Here is a 26,610-nt window from a genome sequence, read left to right on the forward strand (position 1 = left end):
ACGGTTCAAAATGAGCTGGCTGCGGACCCCGGTGTTCATGCGGCAACTCTCGCGCAGCCTCGACCCGCGGAACGACTACGAGCCGCAAGCCTGCTACAGCTCCTTCTGCAAGCACTGGCAGCAGGCACACGAGATCATACTCAAATCTCAGGTGAATACGGTTCAAAATGAGCTGGCTGCGGACCCCGGTGTTCATGCGGCAACTCTCGCGCAGCCTCGACCCGCGGCACGACTACGAGCCGCAAGCCTGCTACAGCTCCTTCTGCAAGCACTGGCAGCAGGCACACGAGATCATACTCAAATCTCAGGTGAATACGGTTCAAAATGAGCTGGCTGCGGACCCCGGTGTTCATGCGGCAACTCTCGCGCAGCCTCGACCCGCGGCACGACTACGAGCCGCAGGCCTGCTACAGCTCCTTCTGCAAGCACTGGCAGCAGGCACACGAGATCATACTCAAATCTCAGGTGAATATGGTTCAAATTGCCTTGACAACTCTCGCGAAGCCTCAATCCGCGACTACGAGCCGCAGGCCTGCTACAGTTCTTTCTGCAAGCACTGACAACAGTCACACGAGATCATACTCAAATCACAGGTAAATATGGTTCAAATTGCCTTGACAACTCTCGCGCAGCCTCGATCCGCGACTACGAGCCACAGGCCTGCTACAGTTCTTTCTGCAAGCACTGACAACATGCACACGAGATCATACTCAAATTACAGGTGGATATGGTTCAAACTCGTTTATAGCAGCTTCTGTGCAGGCTTAAGTCAATCAAATCTAAATTTATCTAATTGTCATTACATACGGGATAGATACCCGCCGCGCAGGGATGTCACAGCAGACACACGCCAGTTCTAAAGCGCCTGTTCAGGTGATACGCGATATTATTGCAAAATTATATTTCAAAGCCTTTTTTTAACACGAATCTTTTCCACAGCCACGCCAACTTCATGATGACGTGCTGGCCGTCGCCAATCACCTAGAACAACTCTCGACCCTGCTGGAACTTGAAGCGCGGGCCCGGGAGACCAACACCGTGGCCACATCAGGGGCGTGCCTCGAACACTTGCTGTCGGAGAACCTTCTCGACAAGCTGTACGAATGGGGAAATTCTACTGGCATGTAAGTACTGGTTACTAGAACAGTTGGCATCCTTGCTGGGACTAGAAGCGCGGGCCCGAGAGATGAACACCGTGGCTACATCAGGGGCGTGCCTCGAACACTTGCTGTCGGAAAACCTTCTCGACAAGCTGTATGAATGGGACAATTCTACTGGCATGTAAGTACTAGATTGGCTACTCCTAGGGTCAGCACCTTGCCAATTCATCTGGCACCGTTAAACATTAGGTAGCCAAATGTTTGTGTACCTACCTATGGGATATTTCTTAGTTCACTGCTGAGTGGCATCAAAGTCCGTTAATGCAACTGGCCCTTACCCTTTCAAACTGTAGCATTTTAGGTGTAGTGTATGTATACACAGAATCATCGTAACAACCTAGTTTGTTTGTAAATAAAACCTTTGTTATCAAGGAAGTCCATAAAAGTAGGGTGTAAAAACCGGTATGGTTTCGGAAGTCCTAAAAAATACCCAACCCCAAAAAACGCCAAGCACAAATAGTGTCTGTGTGTGTTCTTTTATTTCGCAAGTGACGATTCCTGGAAATGTTATCAACAACGTTCCAGTCCGTAATGTTAATAAGAGTCATAGTTCATATCATCGTTACATGATATATATCCGCTTAATCATGAGTCAGACGCTTCAGCATTTATTACTTATGATATTTATTCGTAATTTAGTTCTACATTCAGTTAAGGTATTTCTTTGTATGTCTTTCCCATCACGGAACAATGGTGTTCCGGACCTTTGGGAGGCGTGCGCGGAGCCGAAGCCAACACGTAGAGGCCCTTTTGACACTTTAATGAAATGTAAGGGGTACACCGAGCGGAGGCTGCCCTTGCCAGTGTCATGGGACGCACGCAGAGGCAGCACCCGCCAGGGTGTAAGGACTATTGAGAGTTGATGGAATCTAAAATGTACTAGGTTATTGGGTGAAAGCGATGGACTAAGAACTGAGCTATGGGGTAAAAAACCGGACGCCTGCCTAATAAAACGGTATGCAATTTTATTTCCGGCAGACGGTGACTCGCCCTCACAAGATGGGCCCCCACAAAAAGCGACATCTGGGATGGCTCAAGGGCAACACCGGTGTGAGCGGCTCAGGGGTGTCGAGAGGTGTGCGCCGCTTTCTACCCAGTGGCTGTTAACAGCCACTGTGCCAACTCGCGCCTTATGCATATTTCACTTCCACCTATTATTATACTTTATTATAAGGTATTAATTATTATACTTTGATTAACCTTATAACGCGCAATTTGTTTTTAGGACAAATAAATATGGAACCAGTTACCTAAAAGGGGATAAAGCGATTATTAAATATTCTCAGAGTCCGAAGTAAGGTCAAATACATTTCGAAAATGTTGACCTTCCTTGTGTTGTTACGAATACATGTTATCGCTCCAAAATGACATCAGACATGTCGGATGAGGTTTATCTTGCCATCCAATTTATTTGTCTATATTAATTATTTTGATTCCTGACTATACGCAACTTAGTAAATAAATTTACGATACGTATTTTTTATTGTATTAAAAAGTTACTTGATAGGAAAAACTCTCCCTTCTTAATTATAACGATGTTCCTTACCTAATCTGAAAACGCCTCATTTCTAAGACTAGAACAACATTATCATTTATCACAGTCATGTCTTGTGTGTGCACAGACACACCTGGCGCCTATTCGAACTCTAAAAATCTTTACTTTATTTGTTATGAACTTGACACGACTCGCTCGCACTTATTAGTGTCTGTTCGACGTTCAAGTCACAATAACAAATCAAGTAATGTTTTAAACATTTCAAATAGGTTTCTTGTTATGATTAGGTCCCTACTTAATGTAGTGTATATTTCACACAGTTATGTTTAGCGACCCTGAACATAATTTGCACTATTCTATCGACTACGTCGTACTGACGTTAGCTTAAATGATGTTTAATTATAGAATATGTCGGAAATATCCGAGCTCTGGTAACGGCAGCTTTATAACGCCCAACATACAGTCAACAGCGGAAGTTGTTAAACGTGCGATATGTTCCAAATGATGTATTCACAACTTTATTGACAAGAGAATAAGAGCGCGAGATATTATATATCTCACCCGCTTAGCTACTTCTGCTGCGGACTGTACTGTATTTTCATCGGTTTTGACGTATCTTTCATTAGTAGGAGCATTCCACGGGCTATCCCGTACAGGCGCATTTTATTTCCTGTGTTGCGTCTTTTTTCGGCATTTGAAGCAAGCGATTATTTTTCCGTGCATATTTTTGACCATTTGTCATTGAAAAGGAAACTCTTATACCTGCAAATCTTCAGAAAATTCGCGTTTGAACGGTAGTTTCATGGAATGCTGATCGCTCGAATATGCGCGAGTGATAAAGAGGTAGATAACGAAATTTCGATTTTCTTGTATCGCGGTAGGCCCTCAGATTGTGCTAGTGGCGCCCCCTACGCACAGTTCTGCGTAATATTCCCTATTGAGCGATGTAGCGAACCAAACAACAAAAATGTAAGACAGACCATCATATAACGTAACAGATATGTTAATATGTGTCGTGCTACCGTTTTCCTGTTTGCAACTAAGTTGCGGAAAGACAATATTAACATACAAGTTTTCCTGATTGTGCGTATACGTTAGAATTTTAAATAAGATCGGGTGTACTGAAGTGTGACTGTGATTTGTCTTCCTCTTAACGCTCATAATTATGTGAGCAACACAGCCCACACGTATCAATCGCTGTTACAAAAACCGCAAAGTGATGTTTTGCTGTTTACAAACAGCCCGTAGTATTCCTTACGATGTAATTGATATGCAACCAGCTAATAATTCTATAACATGCATAATACTCGTATATGTCTGATCGATATTGATATTTGATCCTGACATAGGCTTGCAAAAATTAACTCTAGACGTACGCCTTAAGGTTTATAATTTTAAAAGACAATCCGCTGAAATATTAAAAATTCACATGCTTCATTAATTAGAACGAAAACGTTTTTATACAAATTTGAACTCAAAACATTAGTCCTTAAAGTCCATAATTTAACTACAGGGTGCAAAACACAAGTCTTTGGTTGCTAATCGTCCGCAGTGTATGATCAGGCTCACGTATCCGCAATCAGGCGTTGGTTCATTATCGCATAAGCCGTTCTTATCTAGTTTTGTAGACACACTGCGCCGACCCCAAGTGAATGGGACAAGGGCAAGCGAATAATGATCTAGTTTTTAAACACTAATTAATTCGTTATATGATTACAGAATATTTACTAATTTATTATCACGTGCTTATTGTTTATGTCAAACTTAAACGTACCTACTTTGACATTTTTCAATACTCGTTACACCGAACATGAAAAGTCACCCCGATGCACAAACAATAATGACATTTAATGCTTATTAACTTACAGTAGCAATTTCAATACCGACTTTGCATGTTGCAGCATCCGCAGCTAAGATTGTCTTTGAAATTGCAACTGTAACTTCATAGTATTAAGTTCCATTATTGTTCGTGTACCTATAAGAAATCCTCTAACATGAGGCCCTAAAACATGGATACTGTTTATTATGTTATTAAGCCGCCTACGCTGTAATAACCCTTGGTTATTTCTTACAATTGGTTAATCTAACTAAAGGTATAAAACAGTTCCGTTATTAGGTACAGTAAGCAGCAGAAGTTGCGAAGCGGGCGAGGTGTTCAAAATGATCTTGACGCGACTTTATTGTTAAGAGAATAAGAGCGTGTCAAGGTAATTTTGAACACCTCGCCCGCTTAGCAACTTCTGCTGCTTACTGTACTTATACTTTCTTTGCTGTCTGTTTAATATCATACTCGGCAGGCATAATTATAATTGGGATATCCCGGCCATGTGTAAATATTATAAATATCTTCTTTCGAGAAATGTTTTTTTTATGTGCTAGTCAGCAAATGAGCCGCCTGTTGGGAAGCGGTCATCGTACACGTATCGTGTATTAAGAAAGTTACAAAGGTAAACCAATAAAACGCAGGTTTAAAAATCAGTAAACTTTAATTCTCTTTGACAATCATTGTTATAAATTATTTATAACAATGATTTATTTATATTTGTCGTATTAACCGTGAAATGTAATTTACGACCTCCACTAAATGCATGATCTACTCATACATCATCATGTTTGAAAACAAAATATCTGTAAACAAAAGATATACGAGTATAGCGCCAACTGCGCGCCTCTGGGCTGTATCTTATTCTTTGAACCTCGTGGCGGTGCAGCGATACAAAATTCACGTACGATCGCAGTGAGCGGGGTAAGCGGGTGGCGGGTACAGAGCGCTTAGCTCCGCCCAGACGCTCAAGGGCATTGGGCCTACCTATCGTCTTAATTAAGATACTGACAGGCGCATACCCTAAACTAGATAGAACCTTAAATTTTAAATGTAGTATAATCATCAAATGTTGTTGAGCTCCACTATGAAAAGATTATTTGTAGGGCTTGCATTCCGGAATTCCGGAATTTCGAAATTCCGGAATCTCGGACAAATTTTCCGATATTACAATTCCGGAATTGAGACCATTGAATATCGAAAATTCCGGAATTGGATTTAAGTACCTTTATTAGATTTTACTATTGAAAATTGCCAATAAACTACACTATGCTGGTGTTATTAGCCATCGCTGACATAAGTCTGAAGTCTAGCAGCATGCTGCATTAACATACCTCATTATTCTCATTAACTTAACCATCGAATTATTTACTTTTGATACATGCTAAAGCAAAGCCGTACATTTACTTGCCCAGAATCCTACCTACACGAATCATTTGAATTAGAATTTATAAACATTTGGATATTTTATTCTCAATTCAGAAAGAAGTTTCCTCAATGTAAGATTTCGGCTTTTGTTACACTACAAAAGCCGAAATCTTCATTTTGCATTACATTAAATTCTGAATTAGGAACTAGTAAGGAAAAACCCAACTTGGAAAGCGTAACGTTTGTGTATGTAAAGTTTAAGTAATTTAAGTATGTAATAGGTATAGCTGAATAGGTACTTTCATACATAGAAAACAACGTTAACTCAGGAACAAATAATCGTTATAGGTACCTTAACACAATAAATGCCCTTACCGAGATCGGAACCCCATCGGGACCTTGATATTTAGACATTATATAAAATTAGGCATCAAATGGTTTGCCAGTCGTGCCAGCAGTTTCCCCAAATAAATACGCCGTATCATTGAATTGAATAAAAGTGACCATAGTAATATAATAAGGTGCTAAAATAAGAGGTGCAGGGCGGCACTACTCAATTGTTTAATATTTTTGATTAATAATACTTCAAATTAAATTCCACTAAAACATACATACTGTCTTTAATAAACGTAAAGTATCAGAATTTCGCATTTTTTGTTGTTTTTTAATAAAAAATCAAATAAAAATATGATTAACCCTAATTCCGGAACCAGTTCAGGAATTCCGGAATTGGGACCGAATATCGGAAATCAGTTCCGGAATTGGAAACCGTCCGATATTGCAAGCCCTAATTATTTGTATATTTTTTCTGTTAATTTTTAAGATTTTTTTAAATGTAGGTAATATTAAGTGTTGTGAATATGAATATTGATTTATTGATTAAGTAATTGATTTATTTGTATATTTATGTTTCATACACACTTACTGGTGTTACTGAATAAATAACTCTAACTCTCTAACTCTTTGTAATGGGTAAGGTGTCCTAAGGGGGGCGATGTTGGAAGTTTTTTCATAGACGAGGTCGCGGGCGGAGGTTATTCGTTGTTATTGAGAGTTTGCTAATACATATAAGACTTATATGAGTATATCGTTTGTGTTGTGTATTCTATAAAACTGTTACTTATATCCTAATGACATATAACAATATTTCTCTGTGGAATGTGTGTCATTAAGAGACCTCTTGTTCTGTAATAACAATGGAACGCACCTATCTATGTTTTCCTTTGTGTACTTGTCAGGTGTGCACAGCATATAGAAGTATAAGTAGGAAAATGCAATTGTCTCTAGATAATTGAAATAAGGTGTTATGTAAATAAATACCATATTTTCTGTGTAAGTCTCTACTTAACATATACATATATTAACTCTGTGAGACGTCTGGAAACAAATCAGAATGCTAGAAATGAAATATAATTGTATTAACAGAGCTTCCGTGATTAACCCGTCTGAGAGACTATTTAATATCCTTCATATGTGCCTCAGGAGACCGCTTTTCCATTTTTTGTTGTGTGTATCAAGTCATAAAACTATAATTACCTATCTTTGAAATGTGTCACCTTGTTTTAAATTAACAATGGAACACACATGTATATCACTATTTCTTTGTGTATGCCAGCTGTGCGTGACATACATGAGTTCAATAACATAACTACTATGTTTGAAGAGGAAAATGCACTTGTTTCTATATTATATTCTTTATGTATTTAAAAGAATGTAAACAAACAAAACCACCTGAATTTGTACTTGTGGTATATTTTCAGATTTCCCATACCTACTGACCCACTTTTCTTACTTAGGGGTCATCCATTAATTACGTCACACGTTTAGGGGGTGGGAGGGGGTCAAGAAAATGTGACATATTGTGACATGGGGGAGGGGGGAGACACAAACTTTGTGACGTCACTTTAACTTCATCAGTAACCGAAATTTTTTTTAAATTATTTTATTCGCTGTACATTTAAATAACAAGTTTTTAAAACGATAATCGTTTTTATTCTTTTAATTTTCTTTCCTAAGCAGTTTTGGGTTATAAAATTACTAATATTTATATCGTCAAAAATATTTTGATAAAATATTAATAATACTTAGGTACTTACTTAATTCGATTTGGCGATTTCGTAGAAAAAATGTGACGTCACACTAGGGGGGAGGGGTTTGCCAAATGTGACCAAATGTGACAAGGGGGGGGGAGGGGTCAAAAAACCTAGAAATTCGTGTGACGTAATTAATGGATGACCCCTTACCTACCCTGTAAACATGGTAGGTACTGGATTTTAAATATAAGTATGCAGTTTTGCATCCTTCACTAAATGCCAATCTGTTAACGATGTTCTTATTAAAACTGCCCAGTGTCATCAATAATAAAGTAATTTAAAAGTAACACTTATAACATCATCAGAATCATTTGACGACCGGTCTGGCCTAGTGGGTAGTGACCCTGCCTATGAAGCCGATGGTTCCGGGTTTGAATCCTGGTAAGGGCATTTATTTGTATGATGATACAGATATTTGTTCCTGAGTCATGGGTGTTTTCTATGTATTTAAGTATTTATATATTATATATATCGTTGTCTGAGTACCCACAACACAAGCCTTCTTGAATTTACCGTGGGGCTTAGTCAATTTGTGTAAAAATGTTCTATAATATTTATTTATTATGTATTTATTTATCATGAATAATATCATCCATTTTCTGAACTCCGTTAATATACATACCAACTTAATTAACCTATCTTTATCAGTCATATGAACGAAACGCTATCTTATATTGATACCAATTAAATACTGCAAGTATCTTATCGCATCAATAGACCTTTGTCGCGCCTGTTATTATATTTTATCGACCATTTCATCGGAATGTACCGAGAATTCAATTACTTACTGCTTTTATCGCGCCATAAATAATTGTTTACTGATATAATAAAATCACGATGTGAGATATTCCGCAGTAGGGCATAACATAATATTTCCTTTCTTTTTATTTTTGTTTAATTGTATTGTTTTGGATAAGTACAGTCAGCATTAATAACAGCGGATCAAACAACGCGCGAAATGGATCTGCCACCCTGGAATACTTTACCAAATACTTAGAGATATATATCTACAGTTCGCGTTCAGAAGTATCCGTCACAATCTAATTGTGATACATATAGGGACATTACTAAACTGTAACATTATGGAATTATGGAACTGTATCTCGTCTACTTTTAGAGACATTACTTGCGAAAAAAGCACCAGTCGGGTATTTACGAAACGCCAAAAAACGACAATGCTCTATTGCTCAATTTGTAGCGTCAGTTTCAGTTTGGACTCGAATTTAAAAAAGGAATGTTATTTAGCTAAAATGTGTATAATAAAGTCATAACCGCACATGTCACATGTTTTTGGACCGCCTACAACTTTTCTTTGCCTAAAGCTTTGACTGGTGGAGCCTTTTGACATTAAGTTCGCCTTTTATACAATGTGTTTTCCTATGTGCAATATAAAGATTAAATAAATGAATAACCACGTGGGTGTGCCTGGGGACCGAGGTCCAATATGGGCCACCCCACACTAGCGTCTTTTAAGCGTCAGCGCTATGGAAAATGGCGTCGTTGCGCAGTTGCGCCAACGTTGCGTCGAGCCGGACGCCGACGCTCGGGATACGTTATTGTGGGCTCTTAGAGTTGGCTGGAAATTGTAATAATGATATTTGAAACTTCTTTTGTGCAATGTACAACCAGTATAGCCTCCTAAGGCCCAGCCATACAAGAAACAACCTAGTGTGTAGGAAGTAGACTTCATTTGGGTTTGACCGAAACAACAAATCCAACTCTGTTCCAGTTAATAATATTTTTTTCGTCGAACTGAATAATGTACTATAGGTAGAGGTAGGACTGGGAGCCCTAGGAGGATAGGCGTTTCAAATAACTTGTACTCGTTCTATGTGAATGTTATTCTCGCCATCTGTATGTAGCTGTGACTCGATGCTGGTATCGATAGTGACAAAAACTTATTTAAGTTTAACCCTATATATTTTGTTTTAGGTACAAGAACGCCGTGCGTTCAGAGCAACTGAAGCTGTTTGGAAATCTCATCATTCATTACAGCTCACAGGTACCGTCCTCATTATATTAATCAGTACTAAAGCCTGACCAGTAATATATGATCATTGTCAAGAGGGCGCTGTTATTTTCATGTATAGGGTGACAGTTCAGTATAGTATCAAAAAATTAGTTCCAGTGAAATTCCGCAACATGGCGCATGATCATATATTCCTGGTCAGGCTTTACATGTTTTTGTCTGCCTTATTAAATCATTGATACGTGTACAACGGGCCGTAAAATCGCATGGACACGCTATGGAATTATGATAACTCATCAAGTGGCCATGCACTTTTGCGTCTGGATGTACAGTCAGCTGCGGAGATAGTTGTTCTATGCAGGAGGGGGATCAACAATCTCTAGGGCTGATCATAAATACTTAAGAGAGCGCCGACCGCCCAGTGGCGCCCTCGTTGGGGGATTGTGTTTTCTAATAAACCAATTCATTTCTGTATAATTCAGTTATTGTCCTACACATTCCACAGTTTATTACCTATGCAATATATATAGTTTTTTATTACTTACTCTTGACTTTATTACCTAAACTGAAAAAAGTGGCCTACATTTTCCGTTGAGATGATGAAGCAAAATAAAATTATTTGACAATGACCAAAAGTTAGGGAATCTGTAGGATTAAACTTTTAATTTTAGGTCTAAATAACCCAAATGAAGTAGTCAATAATAACCACCTAACTAGAGATTTCACCATTTAGGTGAGGCAGCGTGTTCAATGTTAATTGACTACTTGATCTTTTGACACGGTTTTACGCTTCTAAGTATAAAATGTTACGTGCGATCTATTTAAAATAATAGAAGATACTGGACCATATAAAATATCAATTATAGTTTGTACAATCGCCCACACTGTTAACTGACAGTTCGTGAACCTTATTACAAAAGGCATAAGGCCCACCGATGGACAGTTAAGAGTGTTGCTGTTTGTACGGTCAAATGTGTCCGTAAGGCCGCGGACTGGATGCAAGCGGCGCGCGGCAAATCAACGCCATTCATACATTGCGCTCGACTAAATGTAAGGCGGCGCCGCCTTTTGCGTCCAGTCCGCGACCTAACAGTAAAATTGTTTCCCTAGGATAGCGGTAATAGTAGTTTGTGTTACAAGGGATCAAAATATTTCCGTCAAGGGCGTACATTGAATCCTGAATGAAGCGATGGATTCTAAAGTAGAATCCTGATCGTAATGAGGGATTCAAGTGTTAACGCCCAAGACGAAATAATTTTGATACCGTGTGTGACACATACTGCTTTTCATATCACCTATGAGGAAATTGTTATGTTCCGAAATATGTATTATTTGACCAAAGAAAAATAGTATGCAAGAAAGAAAAAATCGTGTCCTAGAACAGAAAAGTACAACTTTGATCCCTCCTAGCAGGGAAGAAAAGTGCCACTTTGATCCCTCCTAGCGGGGAAGAAAAAGCCCTTTTTCGAATAGGTGATGTGAAAAATATATGGATGGAGTTGGAGTACCTAGTATTTTGTATGGAGACGGCCGCAAACTTATAACGTTTTATTTGTTACTTTGCAGGTGTTAGCAGCAGAGCCGTTCCTTAGGCCGCTTCTGAAACTGTTCAGCGGGTTGAGGAACGAATTAATCCCGCTTGATCAGGAAAGTGAGTATAACGAATATACAATTTTGTTATAATATCTTATGGAAAGGACTTTGGTAGGGCTTTGTGTTGTGAGGCCAAACACAAAACAATGTTATTTAGAGAGTGGGGTCACATTAGCTTCTTTTGAGCGTCGGTGTCTGTATGGAAAGCGCTAGCGTAGCGCTATGGAAAAATGTGTAGCTTCGCAGTTGATGCACCAACGTTGCGTCGAGCAGCAGCCATAGAGTTAACTAGACGTCGACGCTCGGTAGACGCTAATAGTGTTGTCTTTTTTCTCTTATTGTTCTACAAAATAAATTGAAAACAACATATAACTTTAAATGCTAATGAACGGTAGACAACAGGCAAGCGATCTGTCAAACAACATTTAGTTAGTGGAATCTAGTATGAATGATACTAAAATGGCGCTGAAGTAATAAAAGAAACAATTATCTATCAAAAACGCATAGTTAATCGCTTCAGTCTGCCATGGTAGTTAAGCAGTTTAATCACTAATAAAATATAAGTTGTAAAACATTTTATCTACACACATATCATAAACTCTCTATGACGCCTTCAAAATCCGTAAATAATGGCCCACATTACGATAAACTGTTTTGTTATAGCAAATTTCTTATCTGTGAAAATGTGGTAATAGCTTCATTACTATATCAAAATCGATTTGGTAATGCATTCAAATTTCGAACATCTCTGAAAAATAAAGCAATTTGATTTGACTCCTATTCTAATATCAGTCGAGATGACGTTTTATTCGAAATCAAATGACAATTGCATACAATATTGACAAATCCCGCATGTAAGTTGGTATCGGACGATATGGTAATCGACCCCGACTCTAGTTTGTCTCTGAATTAAAAAAAACTACGGATGCGTGACATGCGTGAAAAAAGTTTTCTTTTGCCGCCATTTGACGTACAGTTTATATTTTAATTAGTTTGTAAGTAAAAAAATATTTGTTTTGTTGTTTTTAAAGTAACTATAACAAAAGTTTCGTGTAAAATGTGCGATAAAGATATTTCGGAGACGCCAGCTCATATCCGCGAGTTCCGCCAGAGAGGAAAGTGCCCCAATGTCGGCTGTAATATGAGGTTAGTGAATATATCATAGAAAGTTTATAATATGTGTGTAGATAAAGCAGTGTATGTAACTGTACATAATTAGGCATTAAAACAATCGTGTGATACTATTATGAAACTCATTTCATTCGTTTCATAAACCCACACTCGTATTTTAATGCCTTTCATTATGTAGCAGTCACATAAACTACTATAATTGATATATGAATTATTTCACTTTCCTTATGAAAGTTTTTACAATTGCCAAACTAAAATGGAGTTGGGCGAGACATGTTGATGGTAGGTGGACTAAAATGTTAACGGAATGGTGGCCGCTTTCGGATGAAAGAAGCCCCTGGCGTCCGTTGGCTCGTTGGTTGGATGACATCCGGAAGATTGCGGGTCACTTATGGATGAGATCCTGAAATAGGACCAGGACAAGTGGCGTACTAGAAGAGAGGCCTATGCTCAGCAGTGGGCGATAAAGAGCTGATATGATGAACTAAGCTAATATAGAAAGTGCACCGATAATACCCGAAATACCCATTTTAATGCATTTGCTTTATTTGCAGCTCAATTGGTGATGGTATTGAACCACCTGTGCGTCGCCCTGATGCAAAACATCGATTTTGTCGACCTGTTCTTCTTGACGAACCACACGCAAACCGAAGCCAAGCCTGAGTAAGTAGCCTTTAACTTTAACCTGCCTGAAACACAGGGAATCCTAGTTCAGGCATTTGTAAACCACTTGCCTCTATATAAATTCTTAGTCTTTAAGAACAACCACTGTACTATACTTTTTTCAATAAATTATTTGTACATATTTGTATTTAACTACACTTTTAGAAGACCATTCATAACACAAGTCCACCTTTTGTACTGTAGGGTTATTATATTTGTTTATTTCTTTCTTTGTTTTTATCAATAAAGTACCTATCTAGCATAACTGTAGGGTTAAATTAATTAATTCGTCTTTCATTAAATGGAATGTAACGAAATGGGTAACTGTGTCACGTGTAAAACGGTCATACGTTCAGCTGCTCCATTCTCAAGTATGAGAACGCGCATGCGATAGCCTTTACCCATATTACTATTATAATTTAACACAGCTGTCCGTCTCCTAATTTATCCTACTTATGTTTTAAACCTTATCAGCTGGACAATAGAGTGCAAAATGTTTTACATCGTATTGATAACCTAAAGCACGAGTTGTAGGTCAAAGATAATGACAGTTTAATTTCTGCGAGTATAGTAAGTATAACAATGACATATTGAACTGGACTATGCAATGTTTGTTTAATGTGTTCATGTTAATTAATTATCACAACACGGCCATTATGCTTTATAAAATGACATCATATCAATGACCGCATAGTGCACAATCTTACTTTTTTTTATCAATTATGCCAATGCAACAGAAACACAGTTAAGTATATAGAAAATTATGTAGATGCTGGCTCTAATCACAACTAAATTTATATATAAATATAAGCATAAGGTCCACCGATAGACAGTTAAGAGTGTTGCTGTTTGTAAAAATACCTACGTATTTGTACTTTCAAATATGCAATATGGCGTATTGCCGCCAGGCGGTCGCCACTTTCGTAATAGTCATCACATGCCTTTCCGTTGCATTGCATTGCTGTTTAGACAACGGGTTTGGTGACTGTGGGAGGCCGATGCGTGAGCGGCACGACCTCCCACATTTTTGGCAGAGAAAGATCATGCCACCTGAGCATTAATTAGACCAGGCTTGGTCGCATAGCCTTCTCCCCACCACAACACGCTTACGCCATCCATCACGGTCTTCAGCTAAGGCTTCCCAGGCATGGTGGTCGATTTCAAATGCAGACATGTCTCGCTTAACACTGTCTTTAAAGCGCAGCATCGGTCTTCCCACGTTCCTTTTAGCATACGCAACTGCACCAAGCAAGACACGTCGAGGTATTCTAGAGGGTTCCATCCGGTGCACATGCCCCAGCCACCGCAAGCGTCTCTGTTTGAGACGAGCGGCAAGACTGGGCAGCTGTGCTTTTTCAAGAACCCTCTGATTGGTCACTTTGTCTTGCCAAGTTATGCCTAAAATGTTACACTACGCAACATTTTAGACATTTTCGCAATAGTGCGCTTAGTAATAATATTACAGTGTTTTAAAATATTATCGTTCACATTTAATACATACTTCATCTTACCTTACTTATCCATACACTTACAAACTTTTTCTAGATACCTAACTAAATCTTATGTTTGCAGGTTCATAATAGCCCGCCTCCTCCTGAAGTTCGTCCATCGCGAAGGCCCCAAGGGTTCAGCGGCGCGCGACGCCCTGCTTCTGTGCGCGAACATGTCTGCGCGGTGCCCGCAACTGGCGAGGTGCATGCTGGAAGGAGATACTTGCCCTGTGCTGGCTACGGGTTAGTCGACCTTATTACCATAGACATTGGGCTGCATTTGCAACACGCGCTTATTGTAGATTGACGTAGACTTGGTAGTATACCGTGTGATAAGGGCTCAGCGGCGCGCAACACCCTACTTCTGTGCGCGAACATGTGTGCGCGGTGCCGGCAACTGCCGAGGTGCATGCTCGTTGGAGACACGTGTCCTGTGCTCGCCACAGGTTACTCGACCTCACTTATATGGGAGTAGAACTGTGTTTGCAATGACCCCTTGTTATTAGTTCTTGTTTGGACTAGATAGACCATATGTCTATAAGGATAGAGTTGAGTTATCAACAATAAATTCTGAACTTGTTCTAAAGTTTTCGTATATCCGCGGGCTATTTACGGCAGCTTATCCAGTGCGACCATAAAACGCCTCCTGGTATGAATTCCATAACTTTTAGAATGTTAGTTTTTGCGTTTAGAGTTAAATATGTATTGTTGACAGGTCTAAGTGGGCTTTACTCGCTCCTCCCGCGGACGTTGGGCGACAACGTGTACCGACTAACAGCCGACGACGTGAACCAGGGCCACAAGCTGACGCTGTTCACCGACTCGGTGGAGTTCTGCAACGCTGTGGCGCAGGTTCGTTATACGACGACCGGTCTGGCCTAGTGGTTAGTGACCCTGCCTTTGAAGCCGATGGTTCTGGGTTCGAATCCCGGTAAGGGCATTTATTTGTATGATGAACACAAATATTTGTTCCTGAGTCATGGGTGTTTTCTATGTATATAAGTATGTATTTATCTATATAAGTCGGCTAGCACCCATGGTACAAGCTTTGCTTAGTTTGGAGCTAGATTTATCTGTGTAAGATGTCCCCTAATATTTATTTATATCTTAGGCGAAAACCTGTTTATCGAAAAATGCCAGTCGAAAAGTAAAATTTATCGAGATGACAGATCCGAAGAAAACGTCATGTGATCATTTCCATTATTTAAGTCTATAGAGTGGCGTTTTCTATATAAACGGTTGTAACTTGGTCTAGCCCCAGTTTTAGATAAGTTGCGTCGTGTGTGAGCTGTCATTTAAATACACGTGCCAATGCGTTTGGTCACTTGTGGGATCTAATATAAGTTGGTTCATACGAACAATAAGTTTGTCATACATTGTTTTTGAATATATAAAGCCAGTGTTAAAGTAGATATATTTTCGTTTAGAATATATATTTTTTGTATAGGTAGCGCATCCGTCCATCAAGAAACAACTGCTCGACCTGCTGTACCAAGGGTTCCTAGTGCCCGTCATGGGGCCCGCCTTACTCCAGGTGAGCTGAACTACTAGGGGTTTCGGTTGAGTGACTTTCATCGCTTTATAAAGGAATTATTGGACAGAGAGTCTTGGCAGTTCGTTTATTTTATTCTGTGCCTTATTACTTCCACTTTGTTAATTAGCATAGACAAAAGCATTAGACTCTTAACTGTCGAAAATATTGTAGTGCTGTTTTCATAGATTTAAGTTTATAGCGCTATGCAGCCCTGTACATCGGTGAATAGATTTTCTAGCGTTTGACATTTCAGTAACCATAATGTCGGCTGTACACACTCGTTGAGAGCCTCTCGCCGAGAGTCTCGGCGCGGCTCCGATCCAATCGGAGAGGCACGAGACGATACAAGGAAGAGCGAGCCGATAAGGGAGCAGCATGTACATACGCGTTCTCGGGGACTCTCGACGAGTGTATACAGCCCGCATAAAACATGACGCCGTTGATTTCTAACTACTTCATGTGTCAAAACAAGTACACTATTTTGTACTTTAAGCGTCTTTGTATTCCTTGTCTCTTACCAAGTAAGGCACAATTAAAATAATGGAATTGCTGAGACTGGAGAGAAAGAAGAAATGGATGATTGTTCATAATGTATTGTGTATGAGATTGATATTGTCTTGAAAATGAACAATCGTTTTTTTTCTTTTGGAAATGTTTATACCATATAATTATTATGTTTTTTATTTGTACCTGTCTTTAGAGAAGGAGGTTTTTGGAGATCTCTGATAATAAGAAATTTGATTATTCACATCATAATAAATAATGTCCTCCTTAAAGGCGATTTGATAGCGTTATATTCCAAGATATTTTAAATGTTTATTTATTTATTTGTATTTTTTATTGATGTGTTTTGGGAATGTTTGTTAAAGCAATATATTACGTAATTAATTTATGTACCTATTTATAAAATCAATAAATATATTTAACAGTATAATAAATAGCACTCAAATTCTATGCACAATGTTAACATTGTACTAACGATGCAGTATTTCTTTCAGTCGGCCGAGGTGAAGTTTGTGGATTGTATCAGCAATCGCTGAATAGTGTTGCCATTGGTTTGATCACTACCGTGTGTCTGTTCGCACAGTTGCAGATTTGAACAAAAAACTATCTTCAACTGTTTTCCGTAGCATTCAATGAGATAATTCCTAAATAGAGCTGTCGAAGGGCTCATTTCTCGAACGGTTAAAACTAAAATATTATTTTACCCTTTCATAAACGCGCTACAAGCCCAATTAGCTAGTAATCGTTTGTCTTTATCTGTCATTTAGACTTATCTATTTGTATGAAAGGGGTAAAACATAATTTAACTAAATCAGGCCCGTTAAGTTTTATGAATAAGGGGGTTAGTCTGTTGCCATGCAAAATTGACAGCTCATGGTCTGAATAATATTAGTCTAATACTGTTCGAGATATGGACCTTAAGCCGAGCCCTAAATGTAATATAGTCTCATTGAATGCGACGGTATTATATGGGTTTTCTTTGTCATTTTATTAATCTGTCATAACATATCTTAGTTATTTCGAGTAGGCAACTCTAGTTGCAGTATTTTCCGTCATCCAGGCGTAAAATAAAAGTAGTAGGGCGTTAACATCTATCTCTGTAGCTGACAGCCATAAACGTCATCAGAAAGAGATCGACGTGCCATCTGTCACTGTCACACTGTTTGCAAAGTAATAAAATCCACAGATGGTAATTTAAAAGTGATGCTGCGAGTATATCCTACGATACATTTATATTACATGCAACTAGCTGGCCCCGTAGACAACATGCCATTCGCTAACGCTACGTAGCGAACGAAACGCAACTGTCACTGTCACACTAATATGGAAGAGTGATAGAGAGACACAAAGCGATTCGATGGCGAAGCGCAAGCGATTGTCACCGTGGCTAGGCCGCCTGGTCAGACTAGCAAATGTCACTTACATTTTCTAAAGTATAGAACTAAGATATATTATGTATTGGGTTGTGGTATCACGAGTGGGCTTTCATTACTCGCACGGGAGCACGGTGTGGTCATCGGAACACGGCGGTTGAGTGACGGTACGCTAAACCTTATGCTTTGAGTGGTAAGGAACGTTTTTGCTTGCTTTTTGTGTGATTTGTCAAGGGTTTTTATGTCCAGTTCGTAGTCTAGTTGATGGGAAATATAACGAAAACGAAACTTTAGATCATGAATTTAAATTTGTATTTATGAGTGACGTAAATGGACACACACCTTAATTATTCTTCACACACCTTAATTATAATTATAATCAGATTATTTTAACATGCTCCAGCGGTAGTCAAGAGAGTCAATCGCAACTTTACAATTAAGTTGCTAAACTAAGTTAAACTAAGAAAAGTGTAATAAATGAGTATCAGAGATTTTATTTAAAAAAAAAGATTTGTTTAGTTCGATTTAATAATTATTTCCTTTTGTGAAACGAAGCTTCAGCGGAATCTATGAAAATTATACACACGCTTAAATTCTAAAATTAATCCTTGCCTTTTTCCCTTTTCCCTTTTCCAATTTCCAATTTCCCTTTGTATCAAAAGCACACTCCTTATGAAATTAAAAATAGTTAGTTTAAACAAATCATGTATAAACATTATACCATCACTCAACCGCTCAACATGCTCGAGTATCCAAGCCCTACTAACGCATACCACGATCGTAGACGAAACCCGGGCCGTTGCAGAGTGGCGCTCCCGAGCAAGCGGCGGCGATGGCGTATCTAGAGCTAGTGCTCAGATGCTCAACGCAACGGGGATTGCTGCGGGCGATTCTACATTTTCTCTTCACTTATGAATATGATGGCGTGAAGCTGATTGACGTCATGCTTAGGAGATTGGATGGGAATACTCAGGTAGTGTACAGATGCTCAACTTAAGCAAGCGGCGGCGATGGCGTACCTAGAGCTAGTGCTCAGATGCTCAACGCAACGGGGTTTGCTGCGGGCGGTTCTACATTTTCTCTTCACTTATGAATACGATGGCGTGAAGCTGATTGACGTCATGCTTAGGAGATTGGACGGGAATACCCAGGTTAGTGTACAGATGCTCAACTTAAGCAAACGACGGCTATGGCGTACCACGAACTAGTGCTCAGATGCTGAACGCAACGGGGCTTGTTGCGGGCGGTTCTACATTTTCTCTTCACTTGTGAATATGATGGCGTGAAGCTGATTGACGTCATGCTTAGGAGATTGAACGGAAATACTTAGGTTAGTGTACAGATGATGAAGGCCTGTAGAGAAGCGATTTAGACCAGGCGACACCGATGACATACCTTGAATTCGTTTTTGTGGATTATTTTCACGAAACAGGATGCTGGAGGTAAGCATAACATATGATTGAAAAACAATTCTTGTCTTGTAAAGGTAGTAAATAAATAAAGGCAATAAAAAGATTAAAGGATCACTGAGTTTTGTTACGTAGCCGACCCACATTTGTGTTCAGGTCTTGTATTCTTTTTCACGATGTAAATTTAAATTTCAAACTATAAATTACTCCTGAATATAGTTTTGTTATCCTAGACAAGTACTAACAAAACCTCTTATTCCAGCTCGCCCTAGTCTCCCTATCCCTAATGGAGACCCTCATCGACCTGAACTGCGAAGACGTGATGATCGAGCTAGTCTACAAGTACCTCCTGAAAGGGCACCACTTACTCACACACCGACCAACACCGCCCGACCCGGACTCATACAGGGACGCCGCAATGTCCTTCCTAAGTCTCAGCCCACAATGCTGCTTCAGGCCTTTGAGTAGGACAAGAGCGTGGGTGGATGAACTGGCCATGAGCGGCCGAAGAGTGTTGGATTTGAAGAGAGATGAAGAGAGGGTTAATGGGGTGCAAGATGGCATCGCTATGAACAGTTTGGTGCAGGAGATCAAGTTTAATTATGGGGTAAGTTCTTTAGATATTTTTTATTTAGAGCCATGTCGGTTGCTGATGACTCACAAAAATGCAAGTTTAGTTGCCATAGGGCAAGCACACCGATCAAGACCGCTCCATCCTAATTTATACTAAGATATTTTCAATCCTAAGTCTCAGGCCAGACATCATTGTAAAGACAAAAGTCGCTTTAGGAGCATTCCATAAAATTGTCTACCGTTTGTCCCGTACAAACGCGAATTTTCTGAAGATTTGCAAGTTTAAGAGTTTCCTTTTCTATGAAAAATGGTCAAAAATATGCACTGAAAAATAATCGCCTGCTTTAAATGCCGAAAAAAAGTCGCAACACAGGAAATAAAAAGCGTTTCTACGGGACTGCTCCTGCAGCCCGTGGAATGCTCCTTTATATAAAACACACAGTCACAAGAAAAGGTTCAATAAATTTAAACTAAATTTCCTTTCAGAACCCAAACGACACACTATTCGGCAACTACCACGCGTACCTATGCGACGCTCGATTCGAAATCGTCTCTCGCGCGCTCGCCTGCGCCCACTGGAGCTCCAAATACGACACCATCACCCTACCCAAGCCCGAACCCAACAACAACACGAAAGAGACCAGAGACGAGCCCATCCCCACGAAAGAGCAAGACAGCCTTATATCAAACTGCACCAGCGGCTACGATACTTTAAAAACTAGCGACACCTCAGAAAAAGAACCACACAGTTTAACATCGCTGAACGAAGCGGATGAACAAGAACAGCAAGATGTAAACGGCGATGGGAAAGACAGAGACAGCTTAATATCGACGGGTAGTGATAGTGATAAGAACGAGGAGTTTGTTGAAGACTCGTTTAGGATGTGCTTCTTGAAGGTGGACCGGGATTATGAAGAAGTGCCTGTGATAAAGAATTGGGTGGCTGGCGGGAGAGTCAGTCCGGCGTCGCTTATCGGTGAGTACTTCTCAAATTTGTCGAATATTGTGTTTGAAGTAATGATTCCACTAAGGGGCTGTCCATAAATTACGTCATCGTTTTTTGACGATTTTTGACCCCCCCCCCTCTAAAATCATCGTCATCAATCATCGAAAAACCATGCTTCGAATGACCCCGTTTCCTCCTACGTCATGCTACCATCATCCGATGTCCAAACCCCCCCCCCCCCCCCTAATTTGAAATGACGTAATTTATGAATAGCCCCTAAACAATACCTGGAACAAAATCCTGTATTCGTCGGATTTTGCACTGCCCCTGTGATCAGCTTTGTTTGACCTTATGAACAATCGTCCCAAGCGGCATCGCTTGAGACAAAAGTGCATAGGTACTCACTGCACTCAAGTAGCCTACGAATTAATTATAAAAAATATATACATTTAAAAAAGGCTTTATCTCGGAAACTATTAGATCTACAGAGACAATTCTAGTCTCGTATTGTAGCAAATTTAGTCTACTTTAAAAACGTCCTGAGAAGGGACTATCAAAAACCAGTCCTTTAGGGTTATAATCGCCCACATCTAAAAAAACCGAAATTTTCGCGGATTTTCCAAGGATTTTTCGTCGGTTGTGGTTGTTTCGTATCCATTATAAATATTTTAATTATGAATTTTTGCAGGCCCTCTCCTAAGCAGCCTCCTGAAGAAAGCGGCGGCCCTCCTAGAATCAGACGTCCTCAGCAATTGCCTAGTGACGGGGCTGCTCGGGAAACTGTGCGCGGCGCCCTGCGCACTCCTACCCGGCCTGCTGCTCCCGCAGCCGCACACGCAGCCCAACGTGCCCTCCCTGTACCAGGTACTGTAGCCTGCTGTCTGTGCTCAGCTGCTGCCTGTCACGGGTTGCGAAGTTGACTTCATAGCCTTCGCAAAAGTATTAAAGCCATGAGGTTCCAGAATCTTGGACGTAGGGTCTCTTCAGAAACCCACTCGCCTTGATTAATTGTTACATGTTTAGATGCCCCTTTTTAGGGTTCCGTACCCAAAGGGTAAAAACGGGACCCTATTACTAAGACTCCACTGCTGTAACGATAAAGATAAAGATAGTTTATTATTCAAGTAGGCATATTACAATGCGCTTATGAACGTCATCATGTATCTCATGAACCGTGATAGCTAGACAGTTGAAACCTTCACAGATGATGTATTTTTGTTGCCGCTATAACAACAAATACTAAAAAGTACGGAACCCTCCGTGGGCGAGTCCGACTCGCACTTGGCCCGTTTTTATTCGTCTTTGTGTTTACAAAGACGAATAAAAACGTCCAAGTAAACATCCACTTTAGTAAGCTTAACCCTACGAAGTATTGTAGTTTTATACCCAAGAAAGTAAAGCAAAGCGTCTTTTATTGAATGCTGATTACGATCCTACCGACCGCGCCAATACACATCAAGATTAATTAATTCCCATTTACCCAGATACTAAGCAAGCTGCGGGACGAACTGGACGAGTTGACCAGCGGGCTGGACAACACTGCGGAACTGGTGGACAAGGCGCGAGTGTTCCTCGTGCAGAGAGAACTGCTGCTGGTCAGGAGGACCAACAGCGAAGGTATAGAATAGAAATATTTTTATTCCTAAACACAAACGATAGAATGATGACGACCTGTCTGGCCTAGTGGATAGTGATCCTGCCTGTGAAGCCAATGCTCCTGGGTTCAAATCCTAGTAAGGGCATTTATTTGTGTGATGTGCACGGATATTTGTGCCTGAGTCATGGGTGTTTTCTATGTATTTAAGTATTAATATACTATAGATTGATAGATAGATATATTTATTTATTTTAACATATTTAATTTATATATGAAAAACTGATTAGTGCCATCTCCTTTCAAAGTATAAACATAATGTTTATGTACAGGGTCTAACAACAGCAGCAGTCCTCGAGCCGATGAGCCTCTACATCGCGGCGAGACCAAACGGCGGAGTTTGAGCACTAGTCTATCCAACATGTTCGGACGACGATTATCAGGTTAGTCTGAAATACTATTAAAGAGTCGACGAAAAAATCCTGACGTCTTTTTATTACCGTTTTCTAATCGAGGGGTATTCCCAAAATCTCAGCCATGTGCGTAATCACTGGCTAGGCACTAAATTTCCATACTGGATTTTGCTTTATCGAACTAGCGAGCGAAGCGAACGAAGTTCTTACATTCGACTTGGGACACGCGGCTGGCTAGGGGCACGTCCCGGCATTTCGATGTTTTTAAGCTGAACTATCAGAGGATAGTTTGATACTCAAGAACTTAAGTAAAATTGTTCTAATTTAAATGAAATTGGGTAAACGTGTAGTTAAGGGCATTATATTTTAGTCATTAAATTGTGAGCAGGCTCGATCAAGGGGTTATTGAGCTAGAAGAGCTTAGAAGGCTAAAAAGCTATTTGTGCGGGGTCTTGCTATTCTGGTCATCTTTTTGCAAGAAAGTATGGTCGAGTTTGGTATCAAATGAAAGTGCTCGGCTTGCAATGCTTATCGTTTTTAAATTTACCATTTTGAAATAATTAGCAAGATAAAAATAAACATAATATAGGTATTAGACATTTGACAGGAAATATTTCGGCTTACCACAGATACAGTATCAGTTAAGGGCTCCACAGACCTTGTAATATATCCACGCGATTTTTGATCCACACATTTGATTTTTGAACTCTAAAATTTCCATACTATAGTCGGTCAAACAAGTTTGTCAGTAGAAAAAGGCGCCATATTCAAATTTTCTATGGGACGATAACCCTTCGCGCCTACATTTTTTAGCCGCTTTTTTCTACAGAACGAAATGGCTTAACAGACTATAAATTGTTGCCATGTGTAAGCATTTTACGTCAAAAATGTGACAGCTACGTAGAAAGTGGCGCCCTCATTTATTAACCGACTTCCAAATCTCAAAAGGAGGAGATTCGATTGTGATTTTTTTTTAATGCTTGTTACTCCATATCTCCGTCATTACTGGACCGATTTTGAAAATTATTTTTTTAATTGTATGTATATGCATACAGATTGGTCCCGTTTTTGTCAAAACCTAGTTCTGAAGTGGGTAGTTTTACCTCCTTTTCTACTGCACCATCTATGTACAATAATCTTTCACCGGCCTCCATAGAAGTCGGTTTTTTTTCTTGAAAATTATTTTCTACTATTTTATGTCGAACTATACGAGTAAGTAGGTGCAACAAAGCCAATCGCTCTATATAATTTTTGGCAAACCGCGAGTTCTCAGTTCGGGGCGAACTACTAGTGTATTTATTTTACGTGTATATTTGCAGGGTCCCCATCACAGCCGCACAGCATCCCGCACTCGACCAACTCGCCCGCCAAGCGGCCCGTCTTCACCCAAGAGGCCTACTGGAACCAGTCCATAGCTCTCCGATCCATCCTCAATGCCGTCCTACTAGACGAATGGTTAAAAGAACTCGCAGCTCTCTGTGAGGAGCATGCACTTAGACTCTCGGCTGTCAACTATGAGGACGATACTTATTTACGAACGGTGGGGTTATGACTGTTAGCTAAACGTGGCGTCAAGGATGTAGCTACGCGAGACACGTCCGTATGACAGAGAAATGTACATTGAAATTGCTTTACCTACCCCATATTCACCCAAGAGACCTACTGAAACCAGTACGTCCTCAAAGCCACCCTACTAGACGAGTGGCTGTAGAAACTTAGACGATACTTTTGAGGACGTTAGGGTTATGACCGTTAGCGAAACGGGGGGTCAAAGATGGAGCTCAAAATACGTCCATTTGACAGACGAACTAAAATAAACTTAATGCATTGGAGCAATTTTGGGGTAAAGAGAGATCACATATCAGCATAGTTGATTATTACGCTACATTTGCTGATCGTGCCTTCTGTCAATTGTAGTGAATACTATAAAAGGGAAATCGAAAAACAATCTTACTTCGTGAGAAATAAGGTTGATTTTTTCGAAAGCGCTCTAATGCGACATACGTTGAAAAGGAATTAGGGAGTTTAGTCTGATATTAGAGCTGCACCATCACGCGGAAAAAACAGCTCTTACCTTAAATCTTTAGGGTTTAATTGAATTTATAACCATAAATGTGTCTTGCAATATGACAGGATTATCGAATTTAGCGCTGTGCGTGCTCAAATGGGAATTATTATTAAGGTTACAATTAAAATAAATCTAAGGTGAGTTGGTAAGGGAGTTATTCCACTGTCCAATTTCTTGGTCCAATATGTATTTGCGTCTCACATTTTGCTTTGAGACGCAATGCACATTGGACCAAGAAATTGGACGGGTGGAATACCATCTAAGGCACTTTAATATGTTAGCAAAAATGTATGGGTTGTTGCTACAGTCTGATTTTGTACATAGTTAGACTTATTTTCCAGTTATATTGCTAGACACGTGTATGGTTTTTGCCTTTTCTTACACGGTACATAAGAATTATGAAGATTTTAGATTGTAATGTACATACAAATTTAAAATTGGATCGAAATCGCTTTAAATTTTATATGTTTAATTTCGTAACGATCAAACTTTTTAATTTTTAACATTCAGTGATATTTACTTGTTTTATTATGCTATAATTATAGTAATACGTAATAATCACACATAATTATAAGTACCTACTTTTATCGAGTAGTAAATGCCATGAAAGTAATTTTGAACTGTGATTTTGTGATGTTCAAAACTGGTTTATTTATTGTACATATATTCAGTATTTCGTAAATAACTATTAAAACAGTAGCCGCGTGTGTTTTAATACTTTAATACTAATAACAATTATTAATTACCTATAAGATTTATGGATGTTTCTTTAAACTTTAATTATTAATATGTCCGTGCTTTTTATTCTATTCAAATGTTTTTAATTTTTCAGATTTTGACTTTCTTAGTTTTGTATAATTATTATGTTTTATTGTATAACTTGCGAATGAATTGGTTATTTTCGTGAAACGAACATTTATATTGTGTTGTATTTTGTTTCTTATATTTTTATAGTTTGACAGTATTTGTTGCGCAATGCTATAATATGTAAATCCAGGACTTATCGGGACTCTAGTCCTTACTACGTCACGTCCTTCTCCGTCCAACGGATATAAACATCTTTATATAAGGTTATGTAAGCGCAAATTTTTAATTAAATAAGAATATATATTATATTTCTAACTTGTGTGAGTGTAGTAAGTCAATTTATTGATTGTAAGAGTAAGTAGGTCTTGAACACAAACTAAATTTGATAATAGCTTTGACACACAAATTATACCTGTTTTAATGTTTTTTATTGTTTATTTCATAGTACAACCAGCATCACAGACACTGTAGAATTTAATCTACGTAAGTTCGCATCATATTTCATCACACATTTACCTATTTTCAAGGCTCGGAACCGGTTTTTTTCCTTCATTCAAAAGATACCGGTATTATTACGTTCTTTTTCGTTCTTTGGTTTATTATTT

At 39.2% G+C, this 26,610-nt stretch overlaps 1 protein-coding gene across 1 annotated transcript; it reads left to right on the forward strand.

Annotated features, from left to right (window-relative positions):
* The first annotated feature begins 302 nt into the window (after positions 1-302).
* LOC134789974 (FHIP family protein AGAP011705) lies at positions 303-26,334 on the forward strand. The gene is made up of 15 exons (XM_063760704.1): positions 303-465; positions 940-1,124; positions 9,871-9,940; positions 11,474-11,558; positions 13,186-13,294; positions 14,867-15,027; positions 15,500-15,636; positions 16,232-16,318; positions 18,980-19,168; positions 19,867-20,211; positions 20,664-21,153; positions 21,812-21,987; positions 22,608-22,740; positions 23,050-23,160; positions 24,450-26,334. Exons 1-15 carry the CDS (start codon positions 325-327, stop codon positions 24,680-24,682), a joined length of 2,652 nt encoding a protein of 883 aa, XP_063616774.1. The 5' UTR covers positions 303-324; the 3' UTR covers positions 24,683-26,334.
* The last annotated feature ends 276 nt before the right edge of the window (positions 26,335-26,610 follow it).

This window comes from Cydia splendana, chromosome 1 (genome assembly GCF_910591565.1).
Source record: "Cydia splendana chromosome 1, ilCydSple1.2, whole genome shotgun sequence".
NCBI classification, from domain to species: Eukaryota; Metazoa; Arthropoda; class Insecta; order Lepidoptera; family Tortricidae; genus Cydia; species Cydia splendana.

What these genes read in the sequence shown, in the direction of transcription:
- LOC134789974 (XM_063760704.1), top strand. Translation starts at nt 325, where the DNA reads ATGAGCTGGCTGCGGACCCCGGTGTTCATGCGGCAACTCTCGCGCAGC. An exon ending in TCTGCAACGCTGTGGCGCAG is followed by an intron (nt 15,637 to 16,231) that starts GTTCGTTATACG and finishes TTTTTTGTATAG; the next exon opens with GTAGCGCATCCGTCCATCAA. An exon ending in CAGTCCGGCGTCGCTTATCG is followed by an intron (nt 21,154 to 21,811) that starts GTGAGTACTTCT and finishes GAATTTTTGCAG; the next exon opens with GCCCTCTCCTAAGCAGCCTC.